This window comes from Pituophis catenifer, unplaced genomic scaffold, assembly GCF_029215685.1.
Source record: "Pituophis catenifer annectens isolate HBS135680 unplaced genomic scaffold, rPitCat1.0.hap2 SCAF_1, whole genome shotgun sequence".
NCBI classification, from domain to species: Eukaryota; Metazoa; Chordata; class Lepidosauria; order Squamata; family Colubridae; genus Pituophis; species Pituophis catenifer.
Window position 1 is genome coordinate 261,177,992 of NW_027256881.1, and position 26,486 is coordinate 261,204,477.

General features: G+C 37.0%; 1 protein-coding gene across 1 annotated transcript in view; it reads left to right on the forward strand.

The window, feature by feature from the left end:
• The window catches only part of LGR4 (leucine rich repeat containing G protein-coupled receptor 4), a 78,727-nt gene that overhangs the window by 15,166 nt on the left and 37,075 nt on the right, over positions 1 to 26,486 (forward strand). Inside the window, exon 2 of the mRNA XM_070934890.1 lies at positions 21,779 to 21,850. Coding sequence (XP_070790991.1) covers positions 21,779 to 21,850 — 72 coding nt within the window. The remainder of the gene's footprint in view (positions 1 to 21,778; positions 21,851 to 26,486) is intronic.

The window sequence follows — 26,486 nt, forward strand, 5'->3', positions numbered from 1 at the left end:
TGTTTAGGTTTTTGGGGATATTTTTTACAATTGTTTTTACAATTGTTTTACCAAAGACTATAAGCAAATTTTTTTAAATATGATACACTCTGTAGGGGTTCCTATTTAGGCTTTAATCATCTAATTAGGCTAAGGTTACTTAACATTCATTGTAAACATTTAATGAGTTCTAAGATGTACAATGACATCTTATAAATTATTTCTCTTCTTTCTTTTCCCTGTTTCTTAGTACAGCTTTAACTCACTTCTAGCAAATTCTGCTTCAGATTGTCAGAGGGGTTTTTTCCCCCCTACAATATTCTATATTCAGTTATATATATTCCCCTACAATATTCTTTTTCGGGTTTCTTTTTAACTTTGGTGGCCCATATTTTTATGTGTATGCATATAGAAAATTGAAATGTAGACCAATTCTAGGACTGATTTAACAGGTTAAAAATGTGTTTTTCAAAATATGAACAGAATTGTTTAGTTCATATTAAACAGATGTGTGACTGCCAAGGGTTTTCATATCCTGACTTGCAATAAGCTCTTGATTGGCCATTTTGGAAACAAGTTCCATCAATATTTTAATGCACATTTTTAATCTATTGTAACTGTATTGTTACATTTTAATTATTTTGTCTTTTGTGAATTGTTATATACAAAACAGTATAAAATATACAATATATATGATTTAAAACTAGATTTAGATTTAGAAACTAGACCGTTTCTGATTTAGCGCAACACTCTATTCTTACTGTTATTAAAAGTGCATGGTTATATGTGCCACATTAAAGTTTTATTTGTTATGTAAGAATGCTTTGGGAGTAAATCCACTCTCATAGACATGATCAGCAATGTACTGGCCATCAGCAAATCATCTGAGAAAACTCATTATATAGGCATTTAATGATCATGCTATGCAGGATCATCAAATAATACCTTGGAGTTGGCAGTGCAACTTGATCTAATTAATCACTCAGATTGGGTAAATTACTACATTCATTATATAGGTAATCCTTGTCTTACGACTGTAATTAAGGCCAAAATTTCCATTGCTAAGCAAGACAGTTAAGTTGTTTTGCCCCACTTTATGTCCTTCCTTGCCACAGTTGTTAAGTGAATCACTGCAGTTGTGAAGTTGGTAACACCTTTTGCCATTGGACACAAAAGGTTATCATATGACCCAGGAGTCTGCAACAGTCCTAAATATATATCAGTTGCAAAGTGTCTGAATTTTGATCACGTGACCACGGGGATGCTGCAACAGTCATAAGTGTGAAAAACAGTCATAAGTCACTTTTTTCAGCATCGTTATAACTTTGAAATGACACTAAGCAGATGGTTGTAAGTCGAGGACTACATGTATGGCAGTTTTGCATTTGGAATATCTGAAGAAGAAAAAAGGGGTTTGGATAAAATTCCTCATGCACAGAACTTGGGTTAGAAACCTGTTATAACTTCAAAGAGCAGTGGGATGTATTTCCTATATCTCTGTTTGGTCTCAATCCTCTTAATGTTAACAAGCTTGATTTTTTTGGGAAAGACCTTGTTCTAATGTTTATCTACTTGTTAATATTTTACAGAACTAGCGTTATGAAAGAGTTAGGTTTGTACCATGACCTTATCTGCCTATGTACCCATGTTGAATATTCATAAAAGATGGTGAAATGAGGTCTACGTCTGTAAAAAATATTCATTTTGGGAATAAATATTGCTGCACTTTAAATTTTTACTGAAAGAAATTAGAAGTTAAAATTTCGTGGCTGTATTTGCCAGAAACACTAACGCATTTTGAGTTTGGCTTACAATGTTCTGTGTACCCAATCACTGCTGTAGTAAACAATAATGGTAAGACCAGGCAACCTGAGCCCCCAGGGTCATATGTGGCATTCATGTGCTCTTTTTGTACTCCTGCCCAAGACCTCTTGTCAGATTGATTTTCTTATAATGCCCTGGGATTTTGGAGAGCCCAGAAGCATTATTGGAAATTAAATAATGTCTGAGGCATGCTACCATCCCGTTTAATTTTCTTTTTAAATTAGAAGAACAAGGAGTCTTATACCAACACTAAGAGGCACTTAGTTAGGGAACCAGGGCTTAGATAGGGTTTAAATTCAGCAACTGTGTTGTAGTTTACAACTAATTTTGCTTGTTATTTCTCTACAGAAATGTATATCAGTTCAAGATATCTCTTCTTTTTACAGAAGTCAATAGAGTATCAATATCAAGCCATCGGACCTCTTAAGATAATAGCTATATATATGCATCACATGTTTTTGTTTAGTTTTGGTTTTTTTTAAAAAAAATCTTGATAGTAAATTCTGTGAACATAACAGATAGAGAGGTGCAGCTTTGTTAGACTTTGTTTTGACCAAGCAAGAGATGTGGGGACCTGCGTTTCCTTTTTAATAATTCACTACTCCAGGGCAGCTAAAGTATCAGCCATTTATTTATTGGCATGTTTAAGAGTTCCATGTTGACTGATCTGCTAAGCAAGCAGCAGAACTATTGGAGCATTAATATTCTCTTAAAACACATGTTTTTAGGCATGCACCTACTGCCAGAGTGATTGATTAAGATAAAAATATTAAAGCATTGTGTTATACTATATGTATGTCTTACGTCACAGAATAATTTTGATAAATTCATTGGTTTTATATATCTCCAGGAATTCAAAACTAAGGATAAGAGGGAGAGAGACAGAGAAACGGAGAGAGGAGGGGGAGGGAGGGAGGGGGAGAGGGAGGGAGGAAAAGGAAGGAGGGAAAGAAAGGAAGGAGGGAAAGAAAGGAAGGAAGGAAACTGACCCAAAGTGAATAACCCAAAATTATTTAGTGAGCTTTGAGGTTGAATGATAGCTTGAACTTCTGGCTTGTGAATATTGTCTTCCACTTTAAACATATAATTGAAATAATTAAGAAGATTGGTAATCATGACTGGAATATACAGAAGCTAGGTTATTAGCCTATGTTTTCTAGCTTCGGTATTCATTGCTTAACCAAGGGGAAATTTCAAAAGCGGTTTTAATATATTGGGAACTTGTCTGTTGAATGGATTTAAAAAAAAGAAATTATTGAATTTACATACAGTGTTTTTTAGGCAATTTTATCATTGCTTTGTATTGTTATAGAAATGCAGACACGTTTCTGTCATGAATCTCTAAAAACATAAGTTTTGTATACTTTTTAAGAAAGGCTTTTTATGAATTTTCATTAGCATGAGTCCTGAGAATACAGGTAGTCCTAGTTCTACAACCATTCGTTTAAAGACTGTTTGAAGTTATAGTGGCATCAAAAAAGTGATTTATGACTGTTTTTCACACTTAGGATCATTGCAGCACCCCGTGGTCACATGATCAGAATTTGGACACTTGACAACTGGCATGTATTTATGACCGTTGCAGCGTGCCAAGGTCATGTGATCTCCTTTTGCAACCTTCTGACAATCAAAGTCAATGAAAGCCAGATTCATTTAATAATCATGTTACTAACTTAACAGCTTAACAGTATGTGAATCACTTAAAAACTGTGGCAAGCAAGTTCGCGAAATGGGAAAAACTCCTTTAACAACCGCCTTGCTTAGCAACAGAAATTTTGGGCTCAACTGTAGTTGTAGGTTGAGGACTATCTATAGTGTGTGTTTATGTGTCTTTTGACTCTGAATTGTGAAAATAACCTCTCTATGAGAAGAGGAGGCATTTATCAAAAATCGGTCTTTTTTAACATCGCACTTCAAATAAGATACAGTAAACTTCACAGAATACCCTATATTTTCTTGAAAATAATTTTCAGGAGGTAAATTGTAACTGTATTTTCCTGTTAAAAAATACACAAAAATAATTGGACTAGTTACCGTCTTTCAGAAGTTTAGGCTCCTTTCCCTCTTTAAATACAAGTAAAGAGGCATGTAATGCCTTATTGAAAGAATCCAGTGGGGTTGTTTTGTGTAGGTCTTAATTAACAACTTTGAAAGTTTGAACAAAGAGAAAAAGAAAAATGCTGCAGGTTATTGTTATTCCACCCCATTGGTTCAGCTAGTTGACTACCTTTGGTTCATTTTGCCCCTTGTGAAATCAAACAACGCTTTTGTTCATGGCTAACAGAGGTGAAAGAAGCCAATTATTGGCACTCTTTTCCACAGGGTAGTTGCAGACTGATTTAACTAAATGCAAGCACTGTATGATTTTCCCCCCTCTCCTATTGCAACATTGGAACACTATCTGTTTGTCTCTCTCTGTCATTGTAGGAATGATGTTTCTCCTCAGTTTACATGCAGTGTAGCATGAATCAAAGTCTTCTTGACCATGTGGAACTGGTTAAATGGTTCTTTGGATTCTGGCTGAGATTGCCACCCACATTCTTGGCATCAAATAACAGAGTGATCCTTCTTTCTTCATAGATCCACTTGGCTAGCTCTACTGTTGCCTAGTAGTTGAATCTCAGTGGTGTTTTAGAGAGATGCTTTTTTAATGATGAGCTGTAACTGCTCCTATTATGACTGGTTTGTCAATTTGTTTTAAGACTAGTTAATGTACATTGTTGTTTTAACGTGAAGTACTTTTCCCCCCCTTAATGTTGTTACTGCCTTGACTATTCCTAGGAAAGAAAAGCATATATCTTTGAAACAACTGGAAAAACCATGAGACAGCATTTCTTGAAATGAATCCAGCAAATTCTAATTAGAAAATGTAATCAAAATACTTATTTCAAAATGCAATGAATCTAAACTTAATACATGATGAAATGTTAATTTTATTGTGCTGACATTTTAATTATTTGTTTGGCTTTACTGTACTCTGCTACCTTTGGCCATTCATTAATAACCTTTCTGCCTTCTTTGCTTCAGACTTCATCTAATTTGTTTATATATATATGGAATATATATTATTTTTTGGATATTTATTTATATGCCATCCATCTTACTATTAAGTAACTCTCTTTCATGGCGTGACTCATGTCTCACCAACTTTATTCTGGCCATTGATACTCCATAGTAGCACCTAATATCTAATTATTTTTACATCATTGCGGCTGTAAATAGCAACATTTTATTTCTAAATTATGTGCAGTAAATTCAAAAATGATTAATATGGTATAAGTCAGAAGAAAAAGATTTGTAAAATATATTGAACAGTAAGGCTAAAGGTAAACATATGTCTTTTACATTAAATGTAAACATATGTCTTCTAAAATATGTGTGAAAGTAGGCAGATGGGGTGTGGGATATACATGGTATGTTGCTTTGAGTGTCACATGTATGGTTATCTAATCACTGGACAGAGATCGTGGATGTGTCCTTGGTGTAGGGAGTTTCTGGTAATCAGAAAACAAGTTTGACCCTTTTGAAGCTGTTGTGGTCCGCTGGCAGCCTGCAGAGATGGCAGCAGAGTCAGACAGCAAGGAGGCTGGGGAGGAACATGGGCCAGTCCTGGAGTCTGGGGAAGGCTCGGACGAGGGCTCTGCGTTGGAGGCAGAGATGGGGCCAGGGCCATCTGGGAGTTATGTGCGGATTCCGGAGCCTCAGAGTCGGACATCAGTGAGGCAGAGGAACAGGGAGCCTGTTCCTAGTGCATGCTTGTGCAGAGCTGCCAGAAGGCAAGAACAGTTAAAACAAAAGGGACGACTCGGGAGTAGGGTTTGGAGATGATTGGCCCCTCCCAGAAGCAAAGGCACGTGAGCCTTTGCAGGAAGCAATGTTGTTTGGTCTGGCTGGTTTAAATTCTGCAACTCTGTTTTGATCTGTGTTCCATGTGGGCTTGCAAAGCTAATTGCCAATTAGGTCTTGGCAGTGTGTCAAGGGAGATAAAGGTGGGTGCTTATCAGCCTTAGCCCATAGGACTGTGGCAGACTTCTTTGGACTCTTTACAACTATTTGTGACTCATCTGTGAATGAACAGAATTCACAGCCATTGAAATAAAAAGAAGGTTTTTGGGACTAATTGTGTGCTTTTTAATGTCTCAGGAAACCCAGGTCAGAACAGAAGCTAACTGGTTTTACTTAAGAGAGGAAGAGGGAAGCAGGGGGAAGGGGCTCTCAGGGATGTGATAGTAGAATCCCACATGCAACTAATTGACTGTATCAGAGAATGGAGGATCTTTGAAAAAGAGGACATTGTAAGGAAAAGTTCTCCTTTAAAGAAGACTGATTTTTCAAGGGCCAAACCGGTGTTTTCTCACCGTGAGGAATCTCCTCTTGTGGCATGTGGCTTCTGGTGGCACATGATTGAAACGTTAGAAATATAGATAGCTGGGTGGGGTTGTTGAGCGCATACCCAAAGGTTGTGGGTATGACACACCATCTAAACTGCTAGACAATGCATTGTATGTTATTTGCCAGTTTAATGCTCACTATCCTAATTTGCAGAGATTCCTTTGGCACTCTTTGCAAACCCCCCCCCCTTTTTAACCACTCTGAACAATCATTAACAAATTTGGTTATTTCACTCTTCATGCCCAATTCCATATCATTTGTAAATGTTAAAAAGTACTGGCCCTAGGACAGAACCTTGAGAAATCCTAGTAGTTACATTCCTGTGAGAAATGTCTATTTATTCCATGTTTTCTATTATTTAGCTAGCTCCTTTTTCATAAGATAGGTTTCCCTTTTACCATGGCTGCTAACCTTACTGAGAAGTCTTGGCTCTACAAGACCCTAAAAACACCCTAAAAACATTCTGGTATGTTGGCTAAAAAAGACATTTTCTTAATGAAATCATGCTGAGTATCCCTGACCAAATGTTTCATCATTTTATCTTTAAGGACAGTTGCCAAGTATCTTCCCCAAACAGATTTAAACTGAACTACCTATACCAGTGATGGCTAACCTTTTTGCCGTCGCGTGCCAAAAGCGGGGGGAGCGGGGGAATCGTGGATGTGTGTGCCCATATCCACAATTCAATGCACCCCGCCCTCCTGAGCATGCACACGTGACCCCCTCACACTTCCCCCTGCTTTTGGCATGCAATGGCACGGTGGGCCTGGTAGGCCCGTTTCCCCCCCTCCCCAAGCTCCAGAGGCTTTCTTGGAGTCTGGGGAGGGCAAAACAGCCTTCCCCATCCCCCGGAGGCCTTCCGGAGGCCTTCCGGAGGCTGAAAACAGCCAGTTTCCCAACTTCCAGTGGGACCGAAAGGCCTGAAAATCACATGCGCGCTGGAGCTGAGCTAGGGCAACACTCGCGTGCCCACCAATATGGCTCCGCGTGTCACCTGTGGCACCCGTGCCATAGGTTCGCCATCACGGACCTATACATTCTAAGATCTCCCCATCAACCTTATTAAAAATTGGAGTTACGTTGACCTCTTTCCAGTTTTCAGTTGCAGAGACCAAGTGTAGGGACAGAGTTGCATATTTTTAAATAACCTACCAGGATGTTTTAGGGTGTTAATAAACTACATAGAACCAATAGACATCATCTGCTTGGATTTTCAAAAAGGCTTTGATAAATTTCCTAATCAAAGACTTCTCAATAAGTTAGCAGCCAAGGATCAGATCCAGCATTTATGTAGTTAGGTACCATAGCTTAAAATATTCTATTCTAGTTGGCATCGTTACAACTTAAACTATGTTTATATTTTCAATTTTGTTCCAGTTTTATTGCACTTCTTAAATATTAGCTTTCCAAATGTCAGGCTTATTCTGAAATGCAAGGCTCATGTTGCTTTCTAAACACTGGGTGTAAGTAAAGGAGGACCAAAATAAGTGAAAATGAAGGAATGTTAAGATATTTGAAATTGCAAAGTAGGAATGGAGAGTAACTGTTAGGTATTCTGTTTTTTTTAAGGAAACAAAGGCAATTATGATGTAATCTGGTTTTTTGTTAGATTTTTGTTTCCATATGTGTAGGAATAAGGCCCATTGAATTCAACAGACTTCTGAATGAATATGAAGATTACACGTTAGATTATATAATTTTTGATTGTAGACATGACATATTTTTAAAAGTATGTTTACAAAATCCCTAAATATTGACTTCAGAATGCTCATGTAGCTTACTCACATGTAGAATTGATAAATGGGTGCTTATCTATATAATTATAAAGCTAGACATATTTCAAAAGCATTGTATTATGATACCTCCACCACATAAGTTCCTAAATTCAGGGCTAGGACTGCCTGTGGTCTTTTTGATAACAGCAGTTGCTATAATTCCAAAGCCTGGAATGCATTCTTTTCTTTCTTTGTCAATAGCTAAATTTATTGTTCATTAGTATCTTTTGAAAAAAAATGTAAGGAAAATTATACAAATAGAAGCAAGTTAGAAAGTAAAATGTGGCTGTAATACAACATCAACATCAGATAATTTTCGATCTATAGGGTTTTGCATTCTGCCAGTCATAACGAGAATATATACAGACAGTGAGTGATACCGTTAAAAAAATAAATTTATAGTCCTGAATTCTGTGATATTTATAGAATTAAAACATCTTAGAAATATATATGATATATAAGAATAATTAAATATAAAGTATTGTAGTTACTGTATAAGGAAATAGTTATATTTTATTATAGAAGCAGTAAAATATAATACTATTCCACGTTATCTAAAAGGAGAATAAAGATAGCAATAGTAAAACATTATTCTGCATCAATATGTGTACACGTAAGATTAAAATACTATCCAATTACCTTATCCATTTATTTGTTTGATTCTGTTGGACCGTGGAAGTGTGTGTTGTGGAAGAGAAAGAAAAAACAGTGAAAAAAGTGACTTCCAACTTTCATTACAGCAGTTACAATCAAAATTATCCCTCTTCCTGCTTAAACATAACCATCATTACTTTGTCCCTTATTCAATACTTTCCCCCATCATCTGATCTAAAAAGCATCGTTTTAGCATTTTCCATTTTCAGGGGGGGAAAATCCATAAAACTTTCAGTATTTGTTATTTTATCTTCCATTGTGGTTACATCATCACATCTACATTTTATACACATAATCTTACTGGTCAATAAAATAGTTTTCTTTGCTACAATTTAAATGTATAAATGTATTTGTCATATATTCTTCTGGCGTTGTCCAACAATAGAATAGAATTACAGAGTTGGAAGGGACCTTGAAGTTCTTCTGGTCCAATCCTCTACTTAGGCAGGAAACCCTCCCCTCCCTTCTATAACTTTGATTCCCTTTAGTAATGATCATTCTTTTTAATTTGAAATTTTAACCCATAAAAAGGGAGTAAAAAATAAGAGATAGTTTTTTCCCATGTGCTTTGAGCATACTTCGTAATTATATGGCAGCCTCAGAATTTCATTGTTACTACTTACCTCTTTGTTTAACAAGGTGAGCCATTCAGATTCAAATTTAAACAATCTTGTTTTGGATGGATGGATGGATGGATGGATGGATGGATGGGAGAGAGAGAGAGAAGGTGAGTGAGTCAATGAGAGTGTGTGCGTATTTTCTTTAATTAAAAAAAAATCTTTAAATGAGGCAATATTCCAGATTTAACTCTGTTTAATCTGTTTTTTAAATTTATCATCCCAAAATACTTTGCATTTAATTTTTTTAAAAATTCTTTGTAATTAGTTTTTTTAAATTTTTCTCGGATGGAAGGTACACTCCTCCAGATGGCTTTAGGTGTTGTGATAATCTGAAGGTCTCTTTACACTTTAATTTTGCTCCATTTAAACATGCTTTATAAAGTGGATGGGGCACACCCAGTGTCTCTTAAGGAGGTTTCACATGAAGCTATGAGCATAGGATGTTTTCTTTGTGTGACTCCTGTGGGCGATCTCATGGCTTATCTTTTTTCTGAGAAGCTCTGTTAATTCGGGCATATAGCCTGGCTGTTGCTTTGCCTCTGTATTATTTTCTGAGATGTGCAAGACTGCCATGTTTTCATCTGGAAGTCTGCAACTCCATAACATTCTTAACATGACATTTTATCTGGATATATTCCATGGGTTTTTTGTAAATGAACTTTATGTATTGAAAAAGTGGTTCCTATATTTCAAAATTAGAATGGTGGAAAGGCTGTCTATTCTACTGAAAAGTTTTGGAATGTGGTATAAATCTTCAAACCTCAAATATGTAGATGCCTGCGTTTTTTCTCCCTAATGTCCTGGCTTGATTTCATGGATTTTCCATACCAAATCAGTCAAGCAAGATTTTTTACTTAATTTTGTCATTTCCCCCCAAATGATCTCAAGTCCTCACACACATTTAAGTGGAAATATAGATAACATAATGCACCTGTTCACTAACAGTCCAAATTCTGGTTAGACAAAGTCTTAATTGTCAGCACTTGTTCTAGAGAGCCAAAAGGAAAATATGCATGTGTGTACATAATTTAATAAATCTGAAGATATAAAACTAACTTTGCTGTGTTTAATTTTTGATTAGAACCCTAATCATAGAAACTGCAGTAAGAATTCGATTTCATATTCTTTAAATATGTTTATTTTGAAAAGCAATACACATTTCACTATCTGCATTATTATGCAACTTGGTGAAAAGGAGAAGCACTTTTCACCAAGTTTATATGAAAAAGTCAAAACTCTTTCATATAAACATTCATATAAAGACAAATGCATAGAATTTCTTTAAACTCAGATGTAATGGAATGTAATCTGGATTCCAAGAATGAAAAGGCTGCTTTCCAGTGTGCAAAGAGACAGCAAAGCTGGATAGCTTGGTCCAGCTTAGATACCTTGGTTTGGGAGAAAGAGAGTTAAGAAGATTCTGCTCCAGCAATTTTCAGAGAATATTTATAGTAATGCAAGTAATTGCTTTAGTTTATAGCAAGATTTCTGTCTGTAGGTAAGGAACCATAAAGCCGTAGTGGCACAGTAGTTAGAATGCAGTACTGCAAGTTAATTCTTCTGACTGCTTCGATTCTCACCAGTTCAAGTTTGACTCAGATACCCATCCTTTCGAAGGTTGGTAAAATGAGGACCCAGATTGTTGGGGAGCATATGTTGACTCCATAAACTGCTTAGAGAAGACTGTAAAGCACTGTGAAACGGTATATAAGTCTAAGATCTCACACAACAATCCAATCATATAATGTACCCTGTTTCCCCAAAAATAAGACAGGGTCTTATTTTCTTTTGACCCCTGAAATATGGACTTGGCCTTATTATCAGGGGTCTTATTATTTTTGAGGTGCACAATCTCAAAACCTCAGCCTCTGGCAGGGGGACTAGTGCCAGAGCGCAAACCAGCTGTTCTGCCGGTGCTGCTCAGGCCGCTACCTCTGGCAATTGTGGCAGCTCCCCAATGCCTGGAAACTTTTCTTCCACCACCCCCCATTCCCGTAAAGTTGGCAGGGCTCGGTTGGGTGGAAGGACGCCCTGGAGGGGAGGGTACCGAGTTTGACTCCCAAGCCGAGGTGATGCCTAGTGCAGGGCAGGCCAAAAGGGAAATTAGTGGGGCTCCCCTGGCGTGGGGCGCGAAGGCCAACAACATGTGTCTTCTCAGGCTCGCCCGTGTACGCAAGGCTGTACGCAAGGATTGTGGGAGATCAGGGGGATGGCAGCTTGGGGAGGGGTCTTGTCTGCGGACAGAGGCAACGAGTGAAAGGAGGGTGAAGGGGCAGGAAAAACATGGTGGGGCAACCCAGGGGTCTTCTTGGACCTTCTCTTCCCCCACCCCACTTCCCCAGCTGTCAACCAAGGAGGCTGGCTAGACTGGGCTGGGTTGGGCTTGCACGGCCACTTTCAAAGCAGCCAAGGGGGCCAGGGTGGAGGTCTCCGCCCTGAAGGTCACCCGGCCAGCCTTGCTGAATGAAGTTCTTCCGAGCCCCCCCCACCCAGCCAGGGATGAGGTGGGAAGGGGGTTGCTTGCAGCTCCTGGAGCCGAAGCGGAGAACAAAAGGACAGCCGGGAAGAGTTTAAAAGAGAGAATCCAAGGTGCTAGTTCTCAAGTTACACACTGCTCGGGGGGGAGGAAAGGGGAGCAGGAGAAGAAGCGCTGGCTTGGATTGCAAAAGTACGGACTGGCTCAATCACCTTCCTCTTGAAGAGCCTGCAGGGCAAACAGGAGATCTGGGGTTTGGGTGAGCAGCAGAATTCTTGCTTCTCTGCCACCCCACCCCTCCCCACTTGCCACTCCCCCTCACCGGCCAAGATCGGCAAGCCAGATTCGGGGAGCTAAACGCGCTGCCACGCGTTGAGAAGAACATCATGAGAAATGAGTGCTCTCACAGTGCCTCCTCTTTCTCTTCTCCCGAGTGGCAGCAGTGCGTTTGGTTCATCAAATCTGGCTTGCCGATCTCGGGCGGCAGCGACTCTGATGTTCTCCCCGCCTCTCCCCCCCCCCCGTGCATGTGTGTAAGTATTTGGGGGGGACTTATTTTCAGGGGGCGGGGTTATTTTAGCGCATGCGCTCAAAAGCCCAATTGGGCTTATTATCTGGATATGTCCTAGTTTTGGGGAAATACGGTAGATTAAGATTTCTCTATTATTTATTAATGAACTGCCATATTATTCTCAGCTTCTTTGGCCTAAGCACTAGTGTGGGGTTCAGGCTTTCTCTACAACCATTAACAGGACAATTTTTAAGGAAAATTTTGTAAGTGCTGAACATAAAAGAAAAATATTCTCTTGAGTCCATCAGAACATTTAAGATCTCTCACGTTCCAATTGAACATAATGCTTTTGTAGGCTTTGTTTTCCTTTCATATACTCTTAGTGATTATAGAGCTAATCTTTGAATTACAACCACAATAACGAACAGAAAATTTGTCATTAAGCAAAGCATCACACGATCCCATCCAGTTTTATTACCTTTTTTGCTGTTGCTGTTAAGCAAGACATCATGCGATCACAACTTGTGACTTTCCCTGCCAGCTTCCCCATTGATTTTGTATTCATTCAATGTCATCACAAGTTTGAATGGTCGCCTAACAAATGGTCATCAAACAAGGACCACCTGTAGCAAACAGTGGTTACAATTAGCATTTAATTGCTTTTGTAAAAATGTATTCCAGTATACAAAATGGTATCTGATGGGGTTTTTTTAATTATTTCTTGTTATGGAGGGAGTTTTTAATGTCTTTTTATTGTTTTATTCAAGTATTAGTATCTTTCAACTTCTGAACTATCTGTAATTTTGCTATATAAATGACATTACAACCTAAGTAATTACAGCATAATATAATAGTTTTGGAAGTAAAATATTCATAATCCATAACATTATTTTTTTATAAACCTTACTAGTAATTTGTCTGCACTATTTTTTTTAGACTACAAGAATATGATATTAAATGTCTTGATTGAATAGAAGTGTAATATCTGTTATGGATCATTGAGAGTTGAACAGCATAATTTAATAAGTTTAATAAATTATCTTAAAAGTTTGGGGTGAATTCTTGAAAGAGAAATTATGAAGTCAGTAATTCAAATAAACCAACAGATAAGCCATCTGATGACCATATGTGTGTAATTACAAATAGTTGTTATGGTGAAAAAAAAAACAGTTATAAAATATGCATTTCATTTGAATCAAACTGAAAAGTCTAAAATAAATTTGCCCAGGAAACTAGGAACAAACCAGAGATAAAATTTGAGTTCCAAAGCACAAACCATAGTTTTGAATTTTCAAATTTCTGCTGAAGATTCTATTTCATAAAAAAGAAAAATAACAAGGCTCAGAGGGAAATACCTAGCCAAGAAGTTAAATGCAAAATATATATGTAAATCTAAGATCTGAATATCAAATATTTGCTTCTCACAGAGCAAAACAAAATACCAATTTCATATGCTGAGAGAAATGAGTACAAACAAATCTGGAAACAGCATTTTCAGATAAACTAGATTAACACATATACCAAATAAAAACTCAATAGTACACATTAATATGTCTACACCAGAAACTAATCTCTTCTAAGTTGTTCTCCCTGCTTTTACCAGCAAATGGTGACACTTTTTAAAAAAATAATGCCTTTGCACTCTACAAAGGAACCACATACATTCTTAAAATGTGAAAATAAAGATGGATTTGCAGAGGCTTCACTTGCAACTTACCAATTACTCTGTTAATTTTCTTTTAATTAAAACAAATCTTTAAAAACCCTCAGTCCAGGGTGTGGAGTTATTTAGGTATGGATGCATGTCTTTTCAAGTATAGTCTTGCATTCCCAACCCTTTTCACACTGTAGCTTAGTCTTTTTGGTGGCAAATTCCATTGAGCATCCTTGGCATTTTCCCAGGTTGTAACGTGAAATCAATCTTGCCAATGCTTCACCTTGGTTAACTGGAATCCCTATTCAGTATAAAAGCAAATAAAACATAAATCATTCAAGTATTTTTTAATGTTATGCTACATTTTAGAAACAGTGAATTTAAGACTGTCAGATTATTTTGACATAGTGAAATCCTTTTCTAAAGAGGAGCAAGCATGAAATCAGAAATTCTAGAAATGTATCAGTCATGCATGCCAGTAAAGCTATTTCTAAAAATCCCACTTTTAATATGATCTGATATGTTTCTCTAAAAACATTGGTTGAATCTCAAGATTTAGTATTTTTAGTGTTTAAATATAAACTACAAAAAAGAGAGGGGTAACTCTGAAATGATGATTTCCAGGTATGCAGGAAAAGGACTTTCTTGTTCTTCATTAACAAAGAAAGTAGGTTGCATAAAATTTAGAAGAATGTCAAGTACTACTAGGAAAAGCCATCTGATAGCCCAGAGCTTTTCATAACAAACCTATAGGAGATATAACTTTTTTTAATTCTCTCTAAATATCCTCCATAGCAGATGGCAGTAATTCAGTAAATTGGATGATTTTTTTTTTTAAAAAATCAAACCTGATTAATGATTAGATTAGATTAGATGAGACCACTGGAAAATGCAAGGAAAGTATGCTAGACTGTAAAGTTACAGAAACCTCTTTAATACATTTATTGCATTTATTTTAAATATTTTTATCACCGTTAACACATCAGTTATATAGTCACTGACTTCCACACTCTTCCAGCTAAGTTACTCTGATCATGGCGACATCTATTCAGAAACACACTGAATAGATTAACAAAGTCTTTAGTGATGTTTATATCTTTTCTAATTTCAAGGAGAAGAGCCAGCACATCTTTCTTAGCAGTTGTCAACACTATCGTATTAATGGGAGAGTAAGGTGAGAGAACTTTCTTCACCATCATGCAGGCAGATGAGGACTCCCCTTCTCCAAATCAAAGCATACAGTTTGATTACTTAGCAAATAATAGTAATAATAGTTTACTTAGCAAATAATTAACTGGATATAAACTTTAGGGTGATACTGGGGATGAAAATATATTGACTACAAACCTCTGCTGGCTCCCTGTTTATGAAATTCTTTCCTAAGGAGGCTTGACTGATCTTTTCATCACTAGGCAGTGTTAAAATCCTGGGCTTTTACTATCTGGAGAATTTTATTAATTCTGAAAACTATTAATAGTTTTTTTTAATAGTAGGCCAATATCACTTTTTCAGTATCTCATAGGTTTCCTGCTCCCATTGGCACGATCACAGCCAGGTATGGTGGGAATTGTAACCCAGCAATACTTAGAAAACACACTTTCCTTGCTCTTTCCTGCCCATGCATTTTTCTGTACATTTGCTATTCAAAATTCTCCCATCTGCAAAAACAGTTTGGTTGTGCTTGGCATTTCACACATTTCTATCAGTTAGCCAGTACATTCCTAATGGTGGAATCACCATACTTTGTAAATACTGGTTTGGGAGGTTAAAAGATTAACCTCTTTTAACCTCCCAAAGAGAGGTTAGGTTTTGTTCCCAAAGAACAAAAAGATTGTTCTTTTTAATTGTGATTTCAGTGGGTGCCCTTTGCTTCCATGGACATATCATTTATTTCATATATGCTAATATAAGACTAGAACAGCTCTTAAAATTGTACCTTAGTTTTCTTAATCTTTTGGCCTTTGTGTTCATAGACTAGAAAGTCTTTTTACAAGTATTTACTGAAAAATAAGTATTCTTGTTTCACTGGGACAGAGACTCTATTCCACTCCATTTGAGAATTACAAAAAACTTAATTTAATCTAGTTATTTTTAGATACCTATGAATAGTTTTAGTTGTAACAATACATATTGTAAAACATTTGTACAGAAAAATGGCAAATAATGTTTGCATGCATGTTATATCTTTGCCATTTATAAGGGATTTCATTTTTTTCCCCTTTTGCCTTATTCATGAATGCATAATGACTTGAATTCTTCAAGGGAGCCATTTAATTGAAATGAACAATATGGTCTGGTTGAATTAAATTGTACTTTTAGAAAAGTTGAGAAATGAGCATAGTGGAAAAAGAAATGGTATTGTGAACTGGATTACATTTAATCGGTGTTAATTAATGTATATTAAATAAGGTTTTCCCTTTGCAATATTTAGTGTTATATTGCAAGAATGGTGGCAGTAGAAGATAATTTGCGGTGAAATCATAGTAAGGAAATGCTGGAGGGAGGATGTTAGAGATTTATATGGAAATGATAGTGATAAGACAAGGAATTGAAATGAATGTTAGTGTTAAAAATAATGCAAAGAAAGTAGTAAGTGCTGTGAGAAAAGTTACCAGTAAATGCTAAAATGCAGAATTTGGTGGTGGAACATTGAAATGTTAAAATAGGCTGTGCTTGGTTTATCGAATAGTTGTCAAGTGTGGGAAAATCGAGCAATTCAAGCAGTTATTCAGGAATATAAAATATATATTGCAAGTTTAAGCGCTCTACAAAATCTGAGCTGCTAATGGTCAAGGAAAATGAACGGAAATAAGAAGGCATTCAATGTAGACTGGAGTTAGTTCATTTGTGAGCATGCAGGGACTCATGATTTATGATGTGTTTGATGCCTCCCTCGGGTTCAGCCTGGTCATCTACAATAGTTTTGTGATTTGTTTAATGTATGTCTCAAGACTACATTTAGGCTTGACATTTGGGACAATTTCGTTGTTCCTATATGCCAATGGAATATAAGTGAATACAAAAACTATATGGGGATTGGAGTCTGCTAAGGTCACCTGGCAGAAATCTGGAAGAATTATGGTGTAGAAGATTTGAAAGCTGACAATGAACAAAATTTGGTAAGATCTGTATAGCTCAGGGGTCGGCAACCTTAAACAATCAAAGAGCCACTTGGACTCGTTTCCCACAGAAAAAAAAACACTGGAGCCACAAAACCTGGGTGGGCGTGGCCAACTCGATGTCACTCCCTCCCACCCAGTCACATGACCCCTCTAGCCATGCCTACCCAGCAACAAAACCATTCTGTCTCCCCCTCTCCCTATCTCCCCCTCTCTCCCTCTCCCCTCCTCTGTATATATGTGTGTGTGTGTGTGTGTGTGTCTCTCCCACTCACTTCGGGCAGCTGTCCTCCCCCCCCTCTTGTGATGCCCTGGCCAGCTGTGGCTTAGTCGGGAGCATGCTCACGCACGGGGAGATTCTCTCCAAGCAAGCACCATACCAGCTGCTCGTTTAGGAGGGTCTTAATAGGACGTGGCTTCTCTCCGCTAATGCTCCGACCATCGCCTTGCTGTTTCAACCCCAGCCCCCGGCGGCTCTTCAGCCAAATGCGGAGAATGCGAACTCCAGCCCAAAGCAGCAGGAAACGAAAGCTGCCTTACGTGCAAATGTGGCACGAAGGCAGATACAGGGAAGCTTCGCTCCTGCACTCTTCTCCTCCTCCCACTCTTGGGACATCCTCCTTAAGCGAGCCACTGCCCACCATATGCGCATCTTTCCTGAGCTTTGGCACTTGCTTGAGGAGGGTCTCCCTGCCCATGAGCACGCTCCCGGCTCAGCCACAGCCAGGGCGTCACGAGAGTAGGAGGAGGAGGAGAGTGCAGGAGCGAAGCTTCCCTGTACTTGTCTTTGTGCCACATTTGCACGTAAGGCAGCCTTCACTTTCTGCTGCTTTGGGCTGGAGTTTGCACCCTCCACACTTGGCTGAAGAGCTGCCGGGAGTGGGGGATGAAACGGCAAGGTGATGGCCGTATCATTAGTGCAGGAGAGAAGCCTCGTCCTCCCAAGTAAGCAGTCGCCCACCCCGCATGTGCCTATGCTGCACTTTGGCGCTCGCTTGAGGAGGGTCTCCCCGCACGTGCGCACACTCCCAGGTTGGGGGAAGGAGAGTGCAGGAGCGAAGCTGCCCTGTACCTGCCTTCGCGCCACATTTGTATGTAAGGCAGCTTTCACTTCTTGCCCGCTTAGGGCTGGAGTCCAAAAAAAGAAATAAGAGGGGCGAGGGGTGGGGCCAACCAGTGATGGGACAGGGAGCCGTGGCAGAGGGCCCAAAGAGCCACATGCGACTCCAGAGCCGCGGGTTGCCGACCCCTGGTATAGCTTTATATGAGGCAAAGAGTACACAGACCACATTTTTCTCTATAACTGGTCATTGAGAAATATATGAATGTAAGAAAGTTTATTGTACAATTGTTGATTTAGAGAAAGTATATGATAATGAATAGGCTTGTGGAACTTTTGTGCTAGTATGAGAATATGAAACTTGCTATGATAGTAGTAATATATGGTTGAAGTAAATAATGTAAAGGAATACCCAGTGAATGATTCAACATTGGGGAGGTAGAGAGACAAACAAGGATTACGTGAGCTTAGTTAATATACTGTTGGATAAATATATAAGGAATACTTATAGTGATTTTAAAGGTTGGTTGTAGGTGTGAATATATATGTATTTTTATATGCAGATTATGCCATTTTATCACCGAGGACCCAAATGATTTTCAGATAGTGATAGTTTTTATGATATAATGAATGGCATAGGTCTGAAATGAATGCATCAAAAACCAAGGTAGTTTTTGTATGACGGGGGAAATTATTGCAAGCGATATAGAAAAGAAGTAGAAAAAAATAGGGCAAGAAGATAAATGTGTGCACCTTAATAGAACATTTACTAACATTTACTAGAGATAGGCAAACGGATAAAGAAAGGAGATGAGTAGTATGTGATCTGCAGAGAACATTAGTTTTTTAAAAAGTGCACATGACTGCATGATAGCATGCTTTTGCTTACTTTGTTACAGGTGAATATTAACTACTTAATCTAGAAGAAATCAAAGTTAAATGCAGTGAGAATGGGATACAGTGGTAACTTGGTACTCATAGTTAATTGGTTCTGAGAGGTTCGATGAGGACCAAAAATGATGAGTACCAAACAGATTTTTCCCATAAGGAATAATGTAATGAATCCCAAGGCAGCCACACCAACAAGATGTAGCTTGTGCGTTGAGTATCAAACAAACCATGAGTACCGCAGTGGTGGGTTGCTACTGGTTTGCCCCGGTTCGGGTGAACCAGTAGCGGCATTGGCGGGAGGCTCTGCCTACCTGGCCAGACGTCATCAAAAATGCTCTGCACACGAGCAGAACCTTATGCGCAGAATCACCACACGCTTCCAATAGCGAACCGGTAGCACTGGGAGTACCGGGACAACATTTTCGAGTCAAAATGCATTGAGTACCAAATTTGATGAGTTTCAAATCAGTTGAGTACCAAGTACCACTGTACTTTAAAAAGTATTCATAGTAAAGGAAGAAATACTGTAGGATTAAGAATGTATGGATAATGAGCGAGCATGAATTGAATAAAAAAATAATCCCAATTTTAAAAAAGTATATTGAATCCAAACAGGAAGCTGGGGTGCTAGTTGATTGAAAGAACTGTGTTTACAAACCCAATGAACTGTCTAGCTTTTAGTCCCTATCAGCAGGGCCGAATTTAGATGAAAAGAGGCCCTAGGCTATTCCATTTATGAGGCCCTTTCACCTATAGTGAAAGTGTAATTTTAATTTTGCTAACAATTTGAATGTAGGCCCCTCTTGATCTTGAGGCCCTAGGCTGAAGCCTAGTTAGCCTATAGGAAAATCCGGCCCTGCCTATCAGTGTTAAAAGTTGTTTTCAGCATTCATTTATGAGATCTCTCTGGTCTTTATATGATTCTTTATACATTTTAGCATCTAAATAAAAGTAATGGGAGAGACTGTCAGTTTGAGGATAGGGTATCATCCCTATTCCGATCATTCAGTATATGAATTTTCAGCTACTTTAATTTATGGTTTTAATTGATGTTATCTATTATGGTGAGAAAGGGGAAAGACAAGAATAATATGCCAGTACATTAAGGGCCGTCTGGACATAATAATGGAAAAGGCAATTAAAATTAAGTTGTATTTATTTTTAATTATTTCTATTTCACCTTTATTATTTTTACAAATAACTCAAGATGGCAAACATATTCAACACACCTTCCTCCTATTTTTTCCCCACAACAGCGACTTAGTTAAGTGGGTTGGGCTAAGAGAGTGACTGGCCTAAGGTCATGTAGCGGGCTTTCATGGCTAAGGTGGGATTAGAATACTTGTATGATAGCTAGAATTTGTTCAGATTGTTAAGTAGGTAAACAGACTTATTCATTTGAACCTATTCATTTAAATAAATACTGTTCTAACAGTCTGGGTCATTAGCCTCCTTTTGCATCCTCCCTTCCAGTGATGTGACTTCAAATATTAAAAGTAATTGATCATCCACAAGGACAACTATCCTACTCAGTCTCTCTTCCTATGAGAGCAACAAATTGCTCTACATACCTGTCATGTCAGCACTTGTCTGCATCTGTTTGTGGACTGAAATTCAAGTCTCTTTAAAACAATTATCTTGAGCTTTTTTTAAAAAAAATGTGTTTTACGGAAAAGTATGACCATGGTAGAGCTGAGACATGTTCTTACTATATACTTATCAGCTTGACGGGCTTAATTTTTCAGGTTTGAATGTGTTTGTATCTGCTTTTGCTTTTGCTTTCTTTTAAAGGAAGAGATTGTTATGCATGTTTAAATTCATGGTGCTCACTTAAAAAAAAAACTTTCAGTAGTAATACAAAAATAGTTTTAATAAAATGCAGAGTTCATGTCTACATATGTGTCCTGATAACTACAATCAAAGAAATGCAGTGCAGTTATAGCTCTGAGTTGGTGAAGCATGTACAACTATGTACCTAAATTAGTACTCTTACCTGAATAAAGATAATTTTATATACATTTTAAGTTCTTGTTACATTTGATGCTTGTTAAATTTGTATATGAAAGATACAAGATACAGGTGCTCACCTCAAACTTATCGGGCTGTTGAGTAAATTTCTAAAGTAAGAGCCATAAAAAGAAAGAAATCTAAATTGTTACAAAACCATTGTTTCCTGTTCTACCCAGACATATTTTTCATTCTGTTCACCTGGTCTTTATTCTGTTTTTCCACCTCAGCTACCTACACATAACTCACTTATTATTATATGCCAAGGGTACGCTCAGTTGTCCAATTAGCCTGAGAAGAATGTGTTTTATGTGTATGTTCTCAAGTCCCTGGATTGTCTTCCTCTTGTGTATAGTTGATTCATAGAATTGACACTCAAAAAGTCTTGTAATTGTCAAAATACTCAGAGTTTTTAATATGTATTTGTGCTTATTTGGTTTTGGGGTTTGCCATTTAATATTTTCATTATTATGCCAGGTTACAATAATCTTTAAGCTATTTTAATTTAATGCTCTCTGCTCTTAGTTGTTTTCTTGCGGATGATTCATTACCCAATTAGGTAACGTCATCAGTGCTAGTAGGAGTGGGGTTTGTTTGTTTTCTTGTGGATAACAAACCCCACTCCCTACTAACACTGATGAGTTATCTAGCTGGGTAATGAAATGGCTGCAAGAAAACAACCAAGCTCAAGAACACCAGGGACCTCATAGTTTAACCCTGAGCTACAAATACTCTGTTAATACTTTAACTTACTGATCAAAATAATTCTATCACAGAATTGTAATTTTTGTTTTGTTTTTTGTTCTCCACATTTAGGGACATCAGTATGAACAATATAACAAGATTACCAGAGAATGCCTTCAAGAATTTCCCTTATCTTGAAGAACTGTGAGTATTAAATCTAACATACTTTGTGATATGGAAAGTGAATGAGTGAAGGAGATTGGCTGAAGAATTCCTTTAAAACTAAATAATGAAGAGTAATGATACTGTGCTAATGAGAGAGAAAACATATTTCTTCAAATACCATTTGCACGAGACCTTTTCATAGTAATTATTTTAATTGTGATTCCAGTGATGACATAGTGCAATTATAGTGTTGCCCAAAGGCAATATGGGAGTGTCTAATTACCACAGTTTTAAATGGAGCTGTACTATATTGATTGCATATTTTATATACAATATGTGACAAATTCTTGTGCTTACCATGTACCAGGAACATCTGAATGATAGGGAAAAATTGCCTTGTCTAATTTAACAGCTGAAAAGCCAAAAATCAAACAATAAAAACCCTTTCATCTCTCCAATCCTTGCCACTATATCAGAGGTATATTTCAGCATTCCTAAAAATAGCTAAGCACAGATTCCCAAAAATCATTAGGGCAGACCTAGATCATTTAAGGAGATGTGGTATCTTCATAGCTTATCCAATTCATGATCCCAGCTTATCAAACATTTACTAACTTGTTTGCTTAATTTGGATACATGAACAAGAAAAAAGTACCAACTCTTTGTTTTACAAAAATGTCCTGTTACTAGATAGACATGATGAAATTTTGTCTCATTCTTAAGAAAAAATTAAAAATAAACTGTTGTGTTAAGATTAGCCAGGTCACTTTATCCTGTGGCACACAATTTGTTGTAAACTTCAATCATTTTAAATTTCTGGTGCAACTTTCTAAAATTTTGTAATAATTTAATGTTTCTTTTAATGTTCATATTGTCCAATTGAAAAAGTCATGGAGAAAATATAGATAAACACACACACAAAACACACACACACACACACACACACACACACACACACCTTTTAATAGAATAGCCTGCATATTGGCTATATAGTTGTATGAATAGGATCAATATACACTGCTCAAAAAATTAAAGGGAACACAAGCAGAAGACATCCGAGATCTGAATGAATGAAATAGCCTTATTAAATACTTTGTTCGTTACATACAGTAGTTTTGTGTTCCCTTTAGTTGTTTGAACAGTGTATAAACTACTGTATGTAACGAACAAAGTATTTAATAAGGCTATTTCATTCATTCAGATCTCGGATGTCTTCTGCTTGTGTTCCCTTTATTTTTTTGAGCAGTACATAATTTTCTCACTATATGGCATTGGACTTAGATGTTTGTGAGGGGAACTGCACATTTCCAGATCTCTTTTTGTTGAAGGAAAGCAAGATATATAATGGACAATGTTTTTAAATCACAGAAATTAAGAGGAAAAGTTCTAAAATTCCCAGGAGCATAGAAACTGAAAAAAGCCTCACCTAGCTACTCAGTCTAAATTGTCTCTTCTATTAAAAGGCTCCACCCAAAGACAAAAGCCTCAAGGAAAGCCATCCAAATTGTCTTTATTTCTAGAAAATATTTTGCTGACCTTTGATGCACACTGTAGTTCACAGAGTAGGATAGGCTGACAAACCTGAAACATCTTTTACTACTTATAAATAAAACAATTACCAGTAGTACTTGGGAACTTTATCTTAGTAGTTGAGAACTTTATAAGTGAGAGCTGTATAGTCATGTGGGGCCATTTGTCTGCACTTTAAGACAGACATTCAGAACTCTTGTACTATCTGTAATATTTGCTGTTGTAAACTTCATAAAAATATATTATGGGAATCAGAACTCGAGAACAAATTCTACAGAATATTGCAAATATTGTTAAAAGTATGCCCAGCCAACTAGATGAAGGTCCCTTATAAAGTGGGCCTATTGAATCCCTTCTATTATTCAGGCATGGTCCACATTCTTTTTTTTTATAGTAGTTTAGAAATTATCTTACATTCAAATATGCAAGTTGACTAATATTTATAGCAGATTTCCTCCTGTCACATTTGTTATATTTGTTTGTTTTCTCCTTCATGAGGAAGTTCTTTAATTCATGTTAACCATTAATTATTATAAGTGTAAACAAATGAAAGAGTTATAGTTTATACATTGTTTATGCCAAGTGTGTATATATAATTTACATAATAATATTAGTATTTAATCTGTAGCATGCTAATGAATATAATGGAAATTCTTTCTTTTGTGGCAATTACTCTTCTGAAAGTAATTTATAAAAAACCATTACAGAAGACTATCAAGGACTTTGCCATTTCCTTTAATGATATATGTACTCTTTGTAATGTCAACATGAATATTAGGGCTGTGAAAATCATTATTGAAAGCTTGATACAGCTATTTTAAGGTCTGTTTTACTGTTCTGAGCACTTATGTTACATGTGCACCTGCCAAGATTCCTTTACAAACTGTAAATCAGCTGTAATTAGTATGTTGCTGCCCTGGGTATTAGACGGGGACTAGAATCCCTGGAGAGTTTGACAGCTGTCTTGCTTTCCCTATAAAATATCCACAGTTCTGTACAAATGTATTCCACAAAACTATTTTTAAAAAACTTAAAACAGTTGTAGCTACTCCTCTACTTACCCTAAATGTATTAGCATTAAAGGATTTAAAATCCCAGAATTTGGAGTTCTTTGTCATTCAAAAGTGCACAAACTGTTACAATAGTAGCGATTATTCAAGTTCAAGATGGCACCACTTTTAGTAACAACAGAAAGAAAAGACAAAAATCATCATTAGGAATATACAAATGAAAAGACACTCAAAGAAGTGAGTGTGTACTTAAGGATGTGTTCCTGTAAAGGGCGGGGGGGGGGGGGGGGGGGGCAGGCAGATGACTCTGATTACATATAAAAAGCTTTTTTGGGAATAAAACAAGAAAATTCATGATATGAAGCTGGATCTAATCTAATGTTTTATAGCTGTGCTGAGCATTTAAAAGTATTTTGCAATGAAAAGCCCTGTCTTGGATTGTTAAAGTAACTGCATTCTTTGGAAGCTTCAAAGCCCATCCCATACTGTCTATGCATTTCTGAGTGTGGACAGCTTTGCTGGCAGTTTTGAAGGAAGAGTTGTCTGTGTACACTTATGTGTACGCAGACATTTGGGGAAAGTAAAGCAAAAGCAGCCAAGTGAGCATTCCAAAATCTGTTGTAGCACTTTCAAAGCAATGCTTTATGTCTACTTTGGAACCAAAACTTTCAGATTCTTGGTACAGAGTATTGGATTGTACTTTTCCAAACTTCTCCCTTTTCAAAAACCCACATCTGGATAGGCTAAGCAAATCTAAATTCTAGAACTCCTATAATTGTACTGCTGTCAGTAATCTCCAGTTACTTGGGCTTGTGCCTGCAGCTTAATTTTTAACTGGGCTTTTATTTTACTTTTGTAGGTGGCACCATGTAATATCTCTTGAATTTTAATTAAATTTTATGTAACCATATTGCGACTCACTTTTTAGTTTTATAGCATTTCTCCCCCAGTTTTTAATACCATCTTTTACCATCTATAGTCACTGTGCTTACAGGTTCTTGGGGCTTTTTATGATATAGTTGCTGATTCTACTATCTCCACATGTGTTGATCAGAGACAGAAATAAAAGCAGATTGTAATTATTTTTGATCAAGTAGTCACACATTTCTGCTTTGCTCTATCTCTCAAAGCAAGTAACATTAGTCTGTCTGATATTTACTATTTACTGATATCCTCAGTAAATATGGTTTTCATATCACACTAGAACATAATTCACTAAAGATGATCCTATCATTGAATTAATATGATTGACACAGTCCATCAGGACAGTATATGATCTATTCTTTCTTATTAACTGGGTGCAAAGTATGTTAGAAAAATAAATATATACACTTCATTTTAATATGCTCTAGAACATGGCAACCTCTGTTTCTTTAAACTCATTTTTTAAAATAAATTGTCTTAGCTGTGTGTTCACCTATTCACAGTGATATACTTAAGCAGGTACACGTGGCCGATTAAATTGCTTTTAATTTACACCCTGGAAGATAGAAATTGCCCATAAATTGGAACAACCATTAGAATGAATTATTTGTTTCAAGATATCGATTGGGAGCATGTTGCAAAGTAACCTGTAAACAACTTAAATAAATTTCAATTTTATAATACCTAAACTGCCCACTGCCTTTTTAAAAAAGAAGATTAATTTATCACCTTGTTGTCTATTTTTGCATGATTTACATTCTTTGTGGGGGGAAAATATAATGAATTTTTTTACAATAAATATCAGCTGAATAAAATGTTATGCAACCTTTCCTTGAACTTCAAGCAAGGTATTTGTACAGCTGCACAACTCCCAAATGCTTATATAACTATAGAGAAGGGTCATTACATCCATGTTATAGAAAGGAAACATCATGCTCACTGGAATAGAAAAGGATGGCAGGGGGAGGGTTGAGCAAAACAGAGGGTGTAAATTAGCAGGGGCTTCTTGTCTGAAATCAAAATTACATCATTCATGTTTTTGTGGTGTGCTTGTATTTCCCTTAGTAATAGTAATGAATGATGATTTTGTTCTTCCCTCTGCCTTTGAACTGTGGTGTGGAGCTTTAACAGGATTTCATCTTGTCTCTCATACTATTTAACATTAAATTGGTAGATGGGACAGGGGAAACATCTTCAGATTGAGGTTTAGC